Here is a 17,522-nt window from a genome sequence, read left to right as displayed (position 1 = left end):
CATATTTATTAAATTACACACACATTTGAGAAAAGTTTAAAATTTACACTTTTTTGAAAATAAAAAATAAAAACATAGATAGCTAATATAGAAAATTATAAATCGTAAGTGGACATTAACTATTATTCTCGTTATGAATAACAGATAATTTCAGGTAGCAAAGATCAACAAACAAATAACGATCCACAAGGAAAGGTTCGCAACCTATATATAAACACATTTTTAGATCAACGTATCTCTCTAAATTCTCAGTTATTTTTTTTCACGAAACGTAAACATGCCGAAACGATCCATCTACTTGCAACCACCGGACAATCCTTACCGAAGAACCCGACGCGATCTCGAATTCCTATGTAATTACTGGGACCGATTGCTCGCCGCGAATCAAAATTATGATATACGTCTTCCGGAATTGTTACGCGCTAATCATTTAATGAGACATTTATCCTCTCTGCCCTCGAACCACGGATTGCGAGTCAACGTGAGCTTCACCATCCTCGACGACAGCGATCGCTTGCAACTGCAAGACATATACACCGAAATGTTGTAATACATATTCATCTCCTCATAATACTTGATTCTAAACAAAAATTAATTTTTTCGAAGAAAGAAACTAAAAAATATATTTTAATAAAATATAAAAAATGATTACCTGAGAAGGTCAATTTAAAAAAACGCTATTTATTCATGGCTTTTCTTTCAATCTTTTTCCATCGTTAAATGGTTCGATAATGTAAATTTTTATTCCTGCAGGAATAATGTATTGCCTTTTTGTATTGAATCTTATAACGGAGTCCACCGATTGCCTTGCAACGCTAATACGGCCAGGTATAATAATTTACTTAGGAATTATTTAAGGCAGATGAACGAAAATTACGCGGCAATCGAAAGAGAATTGACAAGGGCTAGAATATCGACGCCCCTTGTTGAGCATGACAGATTCCCGGGATGCCAGAATGCATTTTACAATCAGGTTCAATATTGTGCCTCTAATTCGAGATAGATTATATCAATATCAATAGAACTTTTATCAATTTATCTTATTGTAATTTTCGATGTAGCGCGCAGCGACGTGTAATTGGAATAAATTTTCTGTCGGAAGTCGAACATGTTCCGCGAAAATTCCCTCGGGGTTACGAGAAAAATATGTCAATTCGCAAAAAAATAACAATCGTCCTGCTTGTGCATCATTCCAGCATGAATGTCGCATTGCCGACAAAAACGCTGGCTGTTCGGTGAATCAGCAATCAGCAAGACAGAAAGAAAATTCGTTCAAGGTGATCAATCAATAATATGGAACGTCACGATTGTTCTTTTTCTTTTTTTTCTTCTTTGTATTGATTATAATAATTGCATAAATCTGTGTGCGTAATAATATTTTGAATCTTTAATATTCGTATATATCGTAATCGTTTCTTTATTTGTGGAATTGCAATTTTCAATAAAAGCAGAAAAGTTAATGATTTTTCAGGGATATAATGACTTACCAAAGACCGCTGAACTTAGCTTTCAAAATCCTCCGCAACTTCCTCCTTTCTGCACAACGGTAAAAAATCTACAAGCAAACAACAACGTACGTTAATTAAATCTGTCTTAAGTTTCAATGACGTGATATACAATAGTATACCCATAAGTGCAGTTTCAGCAAATGTAAGATAAATTACTTCTATTTTCTGAGTTTACATGACTTTTGCTATGTATTTACACGACTGTTAGAATAAGTGACAAATTGATATTGATAGCTGCCCCCACTGAAATCGATAGTAAACATAATTTTGATTCCATCCGCTAATGCAACATCTCAAACCTGTGAGAATCGATTTTGCGAAGAAGTAGGTAAACTGCGCTTTTCGTATATCCTGTCCCGTCGATGTTTCTTTTTCTTAATGCATTGCCAACTCACAGCAGATTACATATGAATCGCATTATAGCTCACAAGCTACACTATAATAGAACTCGTATTTCTACGATTTCTACGATTTAAAATTAATTCGATTTAGCCGCGATCAAATTATCGAGACTATTGTTTGAGTGTCATGTTTATAAATGCAATAACGTTTTGTATGTTATTTCCGGGAAATGTTTAGTTTCACATATGCTGCACAGACAAATATCGAGTAAATCACAATTTTTTTTGCCGGCAGACCAAGACGCTAACTATTCTCAAAATAGCGACTAGCAAATAAAACAATCGACTCGTAAAATGTCCGGTTATGTCTACTGTTGTTTTAACTTCAAAACACACAGCAGCATTTTACCAGTTACATAAAGTTCCGTCGGAAAGTATACATTTTTTTACCGTAAAAAAATATTCATATGATACAGAAAAACATTTTTTTTTTATTATAGAAAAAAATATTTAGCAATTATATAATTTTTTCACTCGGAATAAGCATCGCTATAACAGCATAATCCATCTTGTGTAATCCATTTAATATAATCCATCTTTTTTTTCATTCACAGAACTACTCTTTATCATATTTAGATATGTAAATTGATGTTATGACAAGATGAGTGAGAAAGTTTATGACACAGCGTATTTTTTTCATCTATTTGGAAATTTCCTGTTTTTTCATCCTAATCGCTTTTCAAATCCCACCATAAAGTATCAATAGATTCCAAAGAGTACAGAAATAAGAAAAAAAAAAGTTACCCATCTGCCACGCAGTAATTTTGGTTTATATACGATAACATCCGGCGAATCAAACATTATCCAGGTTCTGCAGAACTGCGTCGGGACTGCATTAGACCGAAACGACAACGCAATGATAAAGCGGCACAACTCGAAACAGTTGATGGAAGAATGCCAAAATGTCGATAAAATTATTAACGATGCGGCGAAATCTTCCCATGCGGCGGAATCGCCGAACGTGAAATCCAACGACGACGTTGTCGCAATAAATAAAAGCGATAAACAATCGATCAATCTGCAATCAATCTGTCAACAAAATGCCCTGCCAGAGTCAAGCATCGTGACGGATCAAAGCCGACAAGGACGCGGCAGTAAACGTAAACTGGACGATTTGGAAGATCGATCGACAACGACCGATCTAGAAATTAGCAATCAACAGAATCAATGGAGAATGACCAAAGCAATCAAGCCGCGAATCAAGGATACACCCACTATATCTACTCTAGAGAAGACTGCCAGAAACAGAATCAGAAACGACAGAATGACGATGGAGGGAAGACCGTTCTCGAGAAGGCATGCATCCTCGCCGAAATATGCAAGTTTCCTGAGAATGTATCGTAAGGAGGAAGTGGACGAATTTCGCAGTAATCCTTCGTCTCGGAGGGATAACGGGGAAAAATTGCAACGCCGAAGAGGACTTTCTACGGAGAGGTATAATTCTCTAATATTATAGTGTATAATACAGGAAGAAGAAAAAGATTTTAAAAAGTTCTAAGAATTGGAAAAATATTCTAATACAATTTTTTCTTTGATTATTGAAAACTGTAAGAAAATTATCAAAATTGTCAGCATAAGTACAGTCTCGTTATATAGTAATTCATAAAATTAAAAGATCAAATTTTCACAATTTTTTAAAGTTATAAGAAAGATATATTTTTAAAGTTTTATATATATCTTCCTAAATTTAAAAAATTATTTAAATTTTAAATATTTTTTTAAGTGTGAACAGGTATTATATTTTATAGAAATATATTATATATTCTCTTCTGTTGCGTAAAAAAAAAAAAAAAATAATAATAAACCAAAATTTGTTTTTATGACTGATCTCTCATTATTCTTTTTATTTTTTTATTATATAAAAACTTTATAGAATTTTTAATTTATTTCGTCATTTTCATGTATGATCGTAAATAAATCGGAGATAGTACCTTTAATTTAATAATCCTATTTCCAGCACCGGATACGATCGAGCGAATCCGCAAATTGAAAGAAGAACACCGACCCCGAGAAGTACGGTGCATACGACGTACAATCCCATAATGCACTCATCGGCCACTGATCCTATTTTAGATTCTAGCGGTCTCGCAATACAACTCTTGAGGTATTTAAAATTTACTTATTTTTCATTTCGTATTCGTTTTTAAGTACTTTTTATTCTATTTCCTTTCCAAGATTTATAAACATATATATTTCTGTCAAAAGTTATCAATGATGAAAGAATATAAATGTGTATAAATAATAAAAATAGAATGTATGTGTAAAAAAAATATCTTAAATTATATCATTTACACAACATCCAATATATGAGATTTTGCAATCAAAAAAACATAATCCCGTTTTTAAATAAATCGATAAAGTAAGAATAATTATACGTATATATTGTATATTTTTCTAAATCTCTTTTAAAAATTTTATTTAGGATAATGATTAATTATTTATACAGGCTAGCCGTTTTATTGTACGCGCCCGCGTTGATGCCGGCATTGAATTCGCTGATCGCGCAACAGAATCAGCAGTTGCCCTCGTCTTCTTCCTTCGAAAGATCCAACGATTTATTGACGCAAATCTTCCGGCTGCTTAATGAACAACAGTCCATTTATAATTTGCCGTTCGTTCCGCGCGAATCTGAGAGAGAGTCCTCAAGTTTGGCCGCGGAAACAAATACCGAAAGTTCACAGACACATTCCGAACGGAAGGAGAAGGATATTTCGATCGCTACAAAAGAATCTGCTTTTTCTTTGAAGCAAGAATCTATTTCCGCCGGGACGAGCAGATGGAACTCGAACAATCATGTACAAAAGCAGGAGGAAAGAGATCGAGAATGGCGACTGACGTCGATGTTAACCGATTCCGACGTGAGATTAGACAGAAATATCTTCGCGATGGAGGACTTCCGGAAGTTTAAAGAATTTCTGAAGACTGAGAAAAAACGTTCGGAAGATGTTCGATCTTTATCCACGAGAAATAAGAACGAGATCGTCATGAAGGAGTATTTTCGAAATTGGTTGCATCAATTGTTGCAACAACTTAACTCGGCAAGTAGTAATTTATCCGTGAACGACCAAAAGACAAAATATTCCGAAGGATCTTCAGGAAACACAAGCAAATCTCCCTTGGAAGAGGTAAAAGAACAAGAAAATACGGATCGTTTGATAGTTGAGGAATCGCCGGATTCCTTGAAGGACAACAGGAATATCTTTACCAAATACGAGGAAGAGGATTCTGACGATCAGAGGTCGTTTACTTCAACTACGAGCACAAATTCTTCGAGATCGCTACAACTTAAACAGAGCGACGCGAGAAAGACAGAATCGCGAAATGAAAATTTGCAAGATTAATACAATTTTCGGCAATAAATAAACCGCGCATACATGTGAAATTAAAAATTCATAGAGTAATAAATATTTAAAATGTGCAACAGAACAAATAGCAGGTCATTTGTAAAAGAAACTTTTACAATTTACTCGAGAAACGATAAACCCTTGTCAGGACATGGGATAAGCTCGAACCATGTGCCAGGTTCGTGAGGACGCTTGCGCGCGTGGGAGAACACGTGGACATAAACGTCGTAAGCCGAGCTTTTCCGCAGCGCGGCTTGAGCTTGCAGTCGCGCGTATCATCGCTACCAGAACGTTTCTTCTCAGTGATCCCTTCGCCTCTCTTCCGCGTTTACTCCTATACGTATTTATGTGTGCCTCTGTGAGTGTTTGAAACAACAAACAGTCAAACCATTAAAGCAAATCAGAAACGAAAAGAACAGTAAAACAAACGATAAATAAAAAATTCGTATTCTTGTATACAATTACGAATGGCGGATGATAAAAACACTGAGAATCATTGAAAGAATCTCCGTCTCTCTCGTATGCGAATAATTTATTGCAAAATCGTGAAAATTTTAAGAAGAAAATCTCGCCGATAAGGAGCGAAGAGAAAAAAGTTTTCTCTCTAGGATACGAAAGAACGCAAAATCATGACTAAGGAAATCAAGAAAACTTAAAATCTTAAAGCTTGAAATTTTCTTAATAGTGACACCCCAAAGAGGCTGATCACGCGCGAGCTAAAATGAGTAAGGAGGAAAGCAGCGGCGAGGCAAAGCCGCAGGATGCATCTGCGCCGGATGTCCAGGCGGACGTACCGCCGAAAGACACAAATGCGGACATTTACGAAAATCGCGGGACTAAGAAAATCATCCGCGTAGTAACCGTGATGGCTTATCTGTTTTCGGTGAGTTTCGTAGGTATCCTCTTAAGCGCCTATTACTTATTTTTATGGGAGCCACCAAATCCGAGATTGATAGAGGGAGGAAGATTGCGGGCGGATCCGCAGATGCAATTTCTGATGGCCATGCCTTCAGAGAAGACAGATATGAAAAAAAAAGGGAACGACTTCTTTCTACAAACTGAGATAAATCGCGCGTACAAACCTCTTCTGGGTCGTACGACGTACAACGCGTACGATGGGGATGATTCTAACGTCAATTCTCAGGACAGGAAACAAGAAAGGCTGAACGCGATGTTGCTGAGACTGAGACACTCGCTCGTGGAAACTCAGAATCGAAATCTATCGAAACACGTAGCGGCAATTTCTGAAGGATCCGATAATTCGTCTATTAGAGTAGAAAAGATGCTCAACTCGACAAAGATAACGGAAAATTCGATCTCGAGTGGATTGCAGGATAACATTACCGAAGAAAAGACTCGAAGTAATAATATTGATCTGCATCCAAAATTGACGGATCCTATAAATATGTTGAACATTGAAAGTACGCGGACATCAAAAACCGCGACTATACGTGAAAGCAAAATGAAACAGAAACATTTCAACGGACGATCTATTATCGATTCCAATCTGATTGTCGATCACGAGAACCAAAAATTTTCAAAAATCGATATTCTCGACGATATAAAAGAATTGATAAAACAAAATGAAACTGATGATCGTCAATTGATCAATGACAATCGAAAAAGCGATCGAAACAATGTACACACGATCACTAGATCGAAAGAATACGCGGAGGATGTTACGAAGCGTCTTCTGTCTACAAATGTCAGCCCTAATAATCTAAATCTAAATTCTCGACAAAATTATTCCAGCGATAATGAGTATCCCTCGAGTAATCACATCGAAAAAATCACGCGCAATGAAGTATCGACCGTCTCATCATCTCACGATTCGGGATACACCCATAACAATCCGGAATTCCATCAGTCATCGGATGATCTGACTATTGTAACGAGAAATTCTGAAGGTGAGAGAATTCGCGTGGATTCGCCAGCTTTTCTTATGGCGCCGGGATAAACATACCGGGATAAAGACGTGCCCGTGTGATTAAACAACGAGCATTACGTCACTCGTGGTTTTCCTTAGACGCTGCTAGATTCATGATGTTTTTCTGCTTGTTCATGGATCATCAGACGAATGATTTCACTTTTAATAGCAACGAATGTACACCTTAAGATTAATTTGACAAATATAAATAAAAATATAAGCGGAACTTTTTAAATTATCGATCCCTGTTTATATTGTATATAAAACTATTAAATTTGAAATTCGAGAGACGAACGATTATACGAATTAATGCTCGTACATCTGCTGCAGTTTATATTCTCACTATTCTCATCAAACTCTAACTGTTAGTTCAACTAAAAACAAGCGAAACTTTCGATTATTTGATGTTTGAAATTCTCAAATTCGAACAGATTATTTCATACAATATTATTATTGCCTTCTTATTACAAATATAAATTATACTTTTGTGACATTTATATAATACGTATATATAATAATTTATCATCTGCTTTCGCTATATTTGCTACATTGCAATATATGAAGTAATATATATATGAAAGGAAATATATAGATTTTAATAAGATAAGTATATGCATTCAATTGAAAAAGTAATTTCTCGACTAGGAAAGAAGGAAATATTTTGAACATAACGGATGGGAAGCAATAATTAAAGCCTTAGAAATAAGTCGTTGGATCGGTATACGACGAGTAACCGCGTTGTTATTGTGTAATAAGTGAAACAGGGTCAGGTCGATTATATGGTTTCTTCGAGGTTGCATCACACTCAAAATCCGATAACTTCTGAATATCATTAACCTTAAATATTGCAGTCATCAAATGATTGCAGTTATGACAAGTAAACTGTTAATTTATCTTCACGAAAGTTAGTAAAACAAAATAATTCATATAAATTCAATATAAACTTACGTTAGCGCGCGTTGGCTACTATAAAAAAAATAGTTAATAAAAATTTCGATCTAAAAATAAATTCTATTCAATAGTCATGAAGAATATATTTGAATTGTAGTCAATAGATAAAAAAGAGATATATAATATTCACAATAAATTATATTAATAAGTAATATTTTGCATTAAAATAAAAGACTTTTCGTAAATTAAGTTAAATCCTGGAAATATAAATAAAAATAAAATACAAATTTAAAGAATTTTAAATTTTGTTTATAAGATATCGTCCATTCTTTCGGGAGATTATGGAAAATACTTTATATAATTTAACAGAGTTTGATTATAACTTTCCTCCAGAACCTTTAGTCGTTCTCAAGGCCCTCACGTCTATCTTCTTGGTTAAACGAAACTTATATCAAGACATCGGATAGCGCGCTTTGTTTGTCAAAGAAAAGATCGAGGGGCTACGTTATGACGTTCTATTGAAACAAAGGAGTGCCACCTTTTATAGAATAAATAAAGCGATAAAGTTGCGTCGATCCATTCTTAAAACGAAATTGCTTAGCAGTCCAAGACGCTTTATGATCCTTATTTAATTCTCGTTACATTTAATTTCATTTCGTTATACTATTATATTTCACCGATAAGATATTTCGCTCGGCTTTCGTAATTTTCATTCGTATTTCCGAAACAATCTCTTCGATCAATGGGTTTAAAAAAAAGGATTCTTCTACAATATAAATTATGCAAATTGTTTTGTAACACTATTCTACAAAAATAATTATATTCTTCATTGTCTATATTATCTTAATTATAAAATCAAAAATAGAAAAAAGTAGATTTATCGTGACTTATGTTGGATGCAAATTAGAAATATAATTAAGATAAATGCTGCATACACAGACAATATCAGAAAAGCAGAAAATTAAACAGAAATTAAATTTTCGTTTAAAATTTCGATTATGTACAATATATCGCCAGTTTAAAATAGAATATAATAGAAAAATAATATATATGTATATATATATATATATATAAATCAATTTCATTAAATATGTTTTTTAAGATTGTTCTAGTGCATGTAAACAAATTTTTAAAAAAATCTATAACACTTTCAGAAAAGCACGCAATCACTCATTCGTAGAATTATCTTGAGGGTTAAAATATCAGTAAGTAGAAGACTTTCGAGTAATAGTACTCGTTCATAAAACATGAGAGATATAAATATCTCGTAAAGAATATAAATTTGGGAATAACTCTTGGCTTTCTTTCTATAATTTATATTTTTGTATAAAACTATCAAAGTATCTCTTGTAATATAAGTATAATTTCTTCTCTGTATATATAATATAATAACAAATCTTTTTCTAATAACTTTCTTACTTCTAAGAAAAAAATGTTATTATGTGAATATATATTCAGTAATACATTTTTTATTTCAAAAATTAAAATCATTGATATAAAAAGTCGATATTTAAACTAATATTTCTCTCTCTCTCTCTCTCTCTCTCTCTCTCTCTATATATATATATATATATATATAGATACAAAAGATATAACAAAATACAATAAAGTAAGATAAATCTTGACGCAAGTGTAATGGCCTCGTGTATCCTCTCGAGTTTATCAGCCCCTAAACGCTGGTATGAGAGACGAAAAGCTCTCGGTGGATCAAGGTCCCGGAGCTTGCGCACTGGATACCTCTTTTCCGTGCACACACACACATTCGTACATTCGTAGTGGTGCATTTTTTATATTCGTGACACATATGGCGAGATACCTATCCATGAGAACCAACGCGCAGAAATAGCCAGCGGAAAACGCGCGTATTTAGTTGCGTGGAGAAGACGGGTGAGCTTTCGTGGTCTATCGATTTCGAGTGTACAAGTCGACCTTTTTCGCAACATTCTGGAGCTTGCGGATAAACCTCGTTTCGAGAAGACACGCCCTGTCGCATCTTTAGAATGTCCTTTCGTGATGTGATCAAAGCATATTCGAAACAACAGATCTCCTTGTATCGGAGTTTGGGAAAGACGAGAGAGCAGATCGAAGATTAAAAGCATGTGCAAATAAAATGCGTTGGAAATAAATGCGCAGTTTTGTGATGTGTTTAACATTAAGGTACGTCCATTTGTGATTCAAATATCGCAAAAAAGAAAACCGAATTCGAGAATTTAATTAACTTGTGTTGCTAGTGCCATGTATACAGTATCATTTCTTAGAATATATTCGTTAAAAAATATTTAAAGATTCGCGAAACAATGTAAGAATTAATTTCTAATGTTTGAACTAAAATTATTCATCTCCTCGTACAAGGTTAAATTCGTTGAGTTAGCAAGCAGTTGTAATTAATAAATAATTAACAAGTAATTAACAAGTCTTGAAGACGCTTTAAGATGCAATTTCCCAAAAAGAATATCTATATTTCTCGGGCGCTGAACCATTCCAGTACTTTCAATCAGCGTCAGGTCGATCGCTTATTTTTCAGCGTTGAGAGAGAGCTTGCTTGTTGTCGTACAATACTTCTCGAAATCGTAAATCGAAAATTGCCACGAAAGATGAGCGCCCATAACATGATGGCCAGCATCGGTCGTACCTTGGTTAATCGCGACAGTAAACCATCGGCGCCCAACGAGATACGTTTTGCCGGTGAAGAACGGAAAGACAAGCTCTACGAGCCCAAGCACAAGCAAAAACTGGTGCGAGTATTGACAGTAGTCGCATATGTCATATTCGTCAGCATGGCTGCCATACTGCTCTCTCTGTATTACACCTTCGTCTGGAATCCTAAGGTCCAGGACAGGAAACCGAGGATCAACAAGTCAGATTGTGCTAAATCTCTTTCCGTCGACTCTCTCACGACTCTGTCGATCTTAAATGGTAACGGCATTAATCGAGAAGAGATATTTTCGCCTATAAAATCACAAAGATGTTTCTCGCGAGATTAGAATAAGTTAAACACCGATTTTACGCTAATACAACAAACGCTAATTATCTTTAACTCGACAAAATGACAGTTTTGCAATTAGAAATAAATCTTGAGAATTCTAAAAAAGTTCTATGCTATACCAATCTTTTATATAAAATTATAAAAAAAATCTACGCTATAAAAATGTCATACGAGATAAATGTCACGCGATATTAATCTTGTAATATAAAATGTAAGAATAATATACTGTCATATCAGAATTGAAAACATTTACATTGTAACATAAATAAAAATTTTGTATTGTAAAAATGTATGTTTCGAGTTCTATATAAAGATGTGAAAAAATTTCAATGAAATATAAATAAATTTCTGTAATTTTTTATTATTAACGAATATATACATCTTGCTTTAATCATACATCATTTTTTTACAGAAACACAGATCGAAGGGATGACCGCGAAATTTACGACGATAAATAATAAACAGCTAGAGGAAGCGGATATATCGACCACGCAACGACAGAAAGGTCTTTGGGAAATCTTGACGGAAACCACGGATATCGAAGAAACGTCAATTGAGCTTACGTCGATTCCGACAGTACCGGATTATCGCAACAATTTCACTAGCACTGTAAACATTGACGATGACGATAGCGTTACATAAACAAATATTAGATTTTTATACTTTCTAACTTGAACGGGAAAATATAAGCTAAAGGAAAGCTAAACTAGTAATCGCTAATAGAGTATTAACACCTATTACTATCTTCATAGAAATGTGATTTTTCCGCTATAGGACAGAGAATGTTTCGAAGCTGCATTGATTTAAATTGGCTAAATGATAAATCTTATAAAGATTAAAATCATTCTCCGAGACACAGATATAGAAGTTAGACATATAAATAATTTAGCAATGTTTAGTTAGTTATATAAAGGATACTGTCGCGATAAAATCAACATACAATAATGACAAATAATAAAATCATAAGCAAAATGCATATATTCCATTGTAAACGAATCGTCTCTATTACGAATTAATCTTAATTTTATGTTAATTGCTTAACAATATATTTCTAAATTAATCTATAATATGATTAGATAAATGTAATCTTTCGTAAGAGTTATTTTTCCAAATTTCTTGCTGCTTGAAAAGTACTTTAGAGAATATTTTTGTATTACATTATTATATAAATGTAGTAAAATAATGTAATTATAAAAAACAAATTTATTATAATTCTACTAATTTATTACTGCAGTTAAAATTCGTCCAATGTCTTATATAAGTTTTATATGATTAATAAAGGCTATATACATTAAAGCAATTATTTCACATTGACATATTAGAAAATTATTGCTTTATTTACAACGTTAGCTTAACTATATAAAATTAATATTGTTTCAATGCAACTAAATAGGCAATTATTTGTAATTATTCCGTGATATTTACATGAACGCAGAAAAAGCTTCAGCATTTTATGGTATGTACTTTAGAGTCAGATGTTATCATTTCGGAAGCTCTATTTTGGCCTACAATTTGAGCAAGCGATATGGCATCGAATTTGTTATAAATAATGGTCACCGACATATTGAACTCTGTGCCAGCGCGCGAATTCTGATACAATTTGTCCATTAGATTACACATTTCGCTATAAAAGTGCGGATAAGTGGGCAATTGATAAAATATAAGGTGGCGAATACCCTTTATCCTCGTTCTTCGCCAAAAGTGCCAACGTTCTGTGTAAAGTAGAAAGTGTGCGTCGCTATGGAAGAACATGTCCCTTGCTCGGGCGACTTTCCGGTCCTCGGTATACTCGCAGATTTGCGCAAAACTCAATTTCTCTTTCATCATACGATTCCGCACGTATATGAAATCGAAATAAGATGGAATGTAGATCAATGTATGATTATATATAGGATCCATGTGTCGCGGCAGCACCTCTTTCAAAAAAAATTCCAATCTACCGTCGATACCTTGAATAAGATCGGATGCCTCGAATCTGTAGAATACCTGCGGAATTTTGACAGTCACTTTGCGAATCGAACCCGATTCAATTCGATTCGCCACCTTCACTTTGCCTGCGTAATTGAAGCATTTCCTTATCAGTAGCGTGTTTACATGCGGCAGCTCGATACTGGAAAAGATCAACGTCTGTCTGTAATATTTGGTCCAGCCATTTACGCACCAACTTCTGAGGCGAGAATAATCAATGTCATGAGATTTTTTAGGTTGCAGATGCAGATAATCCAACACTTGATACAAATGATCCCAATTCTGCATAAGAACGATGTCGATCTGATCCATGATCAGCAATTCTATGGATGAGAGAAAATCAAAGTCTCTTACTGTTTCTCCTTCTGCACCTATAACCCTTCTGAGACCCAATGGAGAGCCAATTATAATATCGGAGGAATAGAAATTTGTGTATAATTTGAGAGTCTTCTTGGTGATGGCCATACCTATCTTGAACTTATCATCAACGTTTCCTTGTAGAGTCAATTCATAATCTTTTGGTTTAGGATTCTTCTTAGGTATTGCTAATTCATTCCCAGTAAAATCTTCAATAAATCGCAATTTATTGACGACGGAGCCACCTTTATCCTCTCCAAATAAAATCGAGATAAACATTTCGACTATTTTTAAGCAAGAGTGCTTAAATGGCACTATTATAAGCACTTTGGGCCTCACTAAACCTTGATCCCTGTATTCATCTGGAATTTCTCCCATTCCAGTACAATTAGATTTGGCTAATTTTACATTATGATGCAGTATTTTTGTTCGAGTTTTCAGCACATGATTAATTACATGCAAACAATAAACAAATCGTACCTGATCAGCATTTGAAAATGTTCTTTCAGGATAATACAAATCTTGGTAATTATTTATCACTGAGAATAATTCCCTTTGAAGAGGAGTTAAAGGTACAGAATCTTTTTCTAAATTATCCTTTATATTATGATAATTAGCTTTGATTAAATTATTCTGAATTTGTGATTTTATATGCAATTTATTCCAATCAATGTTTTCTATTAAACTTGGAACCTTACCATAATTAGCATATTGTTTCTCCTCATCATCTAAAAGCTTTTTGACTTTTATTGGCTTGTCTTTCGAAACAACAACAGGTTTTGGAATCTGACATATTAAATTTCCAAGTGTGGGCCACTCCAATGTTGTAACCTCTGTAATCTGTGGCGTTACAGAGACTAGTTTATATAGTTCATCATCCATGTCATTGCGCAGATGTAAAGAGAATGGATCTCTTAAATGACCAGCATCTTCTTGAGCAGTCTCAGCATCTTCGTAATTATCCTCCATCATGTCATCTGTAATCTTTTTATTCTCACTATGATCATAAGATTCTTCATCAGTTTCTGATTCCTCATTTTTTTCTTCGTCAACTTTTTTCTTTTCGATTATATTCTTTTCCTTCCTTTTTTTCTTCTTTCTTTCTTTGTCCTTTTCATTTTTATTCTGTTTAGTGCATTCTTCATTTTCGCTATCTGAACTGGTCACAACTGATTTCTTTAATTTCTCCAGTAAATTCTCATAGCCAGGAAATCGAGACATAAAAAGCAACTCGGGATCAATTTCTTCTTCTTCGGAACTATCAGTTTCCCGAAGTCGCTGACGTGCCTTTTCTTCTTCCACTATTTGCCTGCGAGCCTCAATCTCCTCATTTTTTGCTTCACGTTCTTTGACATAAGAGGCTTTTCTGTATTCGAATTTGCCTTTCTTTGGTTTTGGCCGACTTTTGTGTTCGTCAAATCTTCTTTTCTTATTGCGAAATAATCGCTTTCCTGGTGCCATTAAAGCGATGTATCCCTGGTTTAATCTGTGCATGTATATTGTTATTAATCGAAAATATTCAAAAGGGATAATTTCTACAATTAATTTAAAGATTATTGATACATTGCATTTATATATTTACATATATTTTTTACTATTAAATTAATTAAATTTTTAATAAACATACCGTTAATCTTTATCCAACCAGTAACGTCGTACACAATAAGAAGAATGATGCAGTAATCAATTAACCTATCCTAACCTCTCATTTTTAGTTATTTAATTAAATAATAATCTAGTTATATGTGTTCGTAATCTATTTTAACTATTAAATTAATCAAACTTTAAAAATTCGGCTATTAATCCAGTTGGTTCAGTCAACAAAGTGTGCACGTTTACAAATGATTATTAATCAACCATGTGCTTCTGTATGTTTACACACATACTACATCACTTTATATATTTATCTTCTCTTTTTCCTTTTCTTTCCTTTCCTTTTCATATATGAAACACCATCGAAGTACGAGAATACAATGGATTCCACTTAGCATGACAAATGTAGCGAATCGCTTGACTGACCAATCAGAAGAGAGAATTCTCTGCCTGTTTTGTCCTAATTATTCAATCCACAATGCTTACTCTAACTCTAAAGTATTTAAGAAATCAACCAATCGCGTTAAAACAAAACGGTCGCATTTGCATTACTGCGTTCATGCAAGTGACTCATATATTACTTTTGCAGCAAACTCGAGTCGCTGATCTATGAATAAATTATATACCCGATGCAAAAGAAATTTGTTCAATATTCTTCATTATTCTTCTTCAAATGAAAAAGGAAGCTATTTTTGTACAATTTGTGATATAATTACACTATTTGACGGTTGTTTTTTTTTCCATTCCATTTTATCTAAGGAATAATTTATTTGAACTATGAATTATAAAGATTAAAAAAACTCACCATCTTGCTGTTGATTGTTCGTCGTTGTTGCAAAAATGTTGTTGGAATTTCTAGAATAAACTCGGCATTCTTTGGAATAACACTAACGATCACTTACTTTGGAATAACATTAATGATCACTTATTTTCGAGTAACAGTAATGATAATTTACCCGAACGCGACGCGATTTTGTCGATTCGGTTCGATACTCGATACGCGTTCTCCGACATTCGAAATTTAACCGACAATACGCGACGCTACCGCCCAAGTAGCGCTGCGGAAACTGGAAATAACGTACTCGCGCGAGAAATCGCGTAATCGCCCGCGTCGGTAAGAGTATAAATTTGCAATGCGAGATTGAATTTGCCGTAGATAGGTAAGATGAATTTCTCTGTTTGGTTTTTTTTCGATACCACGCTTTAATAATAAAATCAGACCAAATCAGAGAAATTAAAATTAAGAGAAAGAAATTAATTTTAGTGAAACGAGGATAATTATAAGATTCGAAATTAAAGATTAATTTTAAAAACGTTTTAGGCTCACTCTATATACAAATTAATTGTAAAAATCAATTGTCCAAAGAATAATATATTTTCTTGACAAATCTAGATTTATTTTCAATTCCTGACTATTTAGACTTTAGACTATTGTAAGAATTAAGATAAATAAATAGAAAAAAATATGTGAAAGAAATCCAAAGAATGTTAAAATAACATTTGATTCTGAAATTAAAAATGTATTCTGTATATATATATATATAGTATATATATATATATATATATATATATATATATATATATATATATATATATACGTATAATGAATGAGATGTACTAGAAAGAAAGAGAGAAAGAGAAATTTATTATTCTTTTTAATCTATATTTTTTAATCTGCGATAAAATAAGATCGGCTTTTTTATCATTGTTGATTAAGATTAGTTATGCTTAACGAAATCTGTTTGATGATTATAAAGGAGCTTGTATATAGTTATGGCAATTTAGCAAAAGACGGAGCAATCAGAGCTAAATTACAATTCAGAGTCAATCGACATTAATGAAATTCGCAATTATATCGTGTACTTTGTATATTACATAACATTTGTCTACCTTGCAATTATCTTCGACAAACTAAATTCTGCAACGCTCGAATTTCACAAGCTTAGTTGCGATGTAAAAAAAAGATTGGCGGGCATTCCGGTAGGAGACTGAAGGAGGGAACGAAGAGAGAGAGAGAGAGAGAGAGAGAGAGAGAGAGAGAGAGAGAGAGAAAATACTCACAGTTCGAAAATGGGATTTGATCGAAATCGCATGAAAATGCCATGGCGTGGAAGAAATAACGCGAACGATGACACGGGAAGGAAGGAGGCACGCGCGGGAAACAGGAAAAAGCGGCTGAAACTAATTGACCCTTTGCTTCGCTTGTTTACAAAATATCCGGTTCTTAACAGGACTCGCGCGAACCGCCGCGCCGGCGCCGTGTCGAGGCGGATGATTGCGCTGCGCGCGCATCGATGATACCGCGGTTTCCAGTGACGTATGAAGTAGCAACGATAGATGGAGTTGTAAAACACTTTTGCAATTAGTGCCACAGCAAAATGTGATAAATTAATCTCAAGTCGAAAAAAGTTTCTTACAGATCGCTGAAAATTATCCGTAAGTTTCATTCGGTTTCAGTTTCTCTCAAAAAAATAACTCGCATTATTACGTTAATCATTTCTTATGTAGTGTAAGGGCCTAACCAGATAAATTTAATAGATTAACACG

At 33.9% G+C, this 17,522-nt stretch overlaps 3 protein-coding genes across 4 annotated transcripts; 2 read left to right on the top strand and 1 right to left on the bottom strand.

Moving 5' to 3' along the window:
* Nucleotides 1-203: 203 nt before the first annotated feature.
* LOC138940694 (uncharacterized) lies at nucleotides 204-5,250 on the top strand. Its single transcript, XM_070309814.1, has 7 exons — nucleotides 204-546; nucleotides 754-973; nucleotides 1,062-1,277; nucleotides 1,472-1,573; nucleotides 2,718-3,343; nucleotides 3,867-4,013; nucleotides 4,356-5,250. Exons 1-7 carry the CDS (start codon nucleotides 278-280, stop codon nucleotides 5,248-5,250), a joined length of 2,475 nt encoding a protein of 824 aa, XP_070165915.1. The 5' UTR covers nucleotides 204-277.
* A 319-nt stretch (nucleotides 5,251-5,569) lies between these two features.
* On the top strand, nucleotides 5,570-12,185 carry LOC138940697 (uncharacterized protein PF3D7_1120600). The gene is made up of 2 exons (XM_070309817.1): nucleotides 5,570-7,160; nucleotides 11,470-12,185. The coding sequence occupies exons 1-2, from the start codon at nucleotides 5,975-5,977 to the stop codon at nucleotides 11,697-11,699; spliced, it is 1,416 nt and encodes a 471-aa protein (XP_070165918.1). The 5' UTR covers nucleotides 5,570-5,974; the 3' UTR covers nucleotides 11,700-12,185.
* Nucleotides 12,186-12,209: 24 nt separating this feature from the next.
* Nucleotides 12,210-15,979, bottom strand: LOC138940695 (U3 small nucleolar RNA-associated protein 25 homolog). 2 transcript variants are annotated; one of them, XM_070309816.1, is made up of 2 exons: nucleotides 15,781-15,979; nucleotides 12,210-14,868 (listed from the first exon to the last, which is right to left on the bottom strand). In XM_070309816.1, the coding sequence occupies exon 2, from the start codon at nucleotides 14,841-14,843 to the stop codon at nucleotides 12,501-12,503; it is 2,343 nt and encodes a 780-aa protein (XP_070165917.1). In that variant the 5' UTR covers nucleotides 14,844-14,868; nucleotides 15,781-15,979; the 3' UTR covers nucleotides 12,210-12,500. The 2 variants fall into 2 exon arrangements, with proteins under 2 accessions (XP_070165917.1, XP_070165916.1); XM_070309815.1 differs by lacking the exon at nucleotides 15,781-15,979 and adding an exon at nucleotides 15,010-15,394 and having other exon boundaries at nucleotides 12,211-14,868.
* Nucleotides 15,980-17,522: the final 1,543 nt, after the last annotated feature.

This window comes from Polyergus mexicanus, unplaced genomic scaffold, assembly GCF_030449975.1.
Source record: "Polyergus mexicanus isolate NDT 795.1 unplaced genomic scaffold, iyPolMexi1.0 SCAF_17, whole genome shotgun sequence".
In the NCBI taxonomy this organism is placed as follows: Eukaryota; Metazoa; Arthropoda; class Insecta; order Hymenoptera; family Formicidae; genus Polyergus; species Polyergus mexicanus.
Note: the sequence above shows the minus strand (reverse complement) of the source record. Positions and strands in the feature narration are given on the sequence as shown.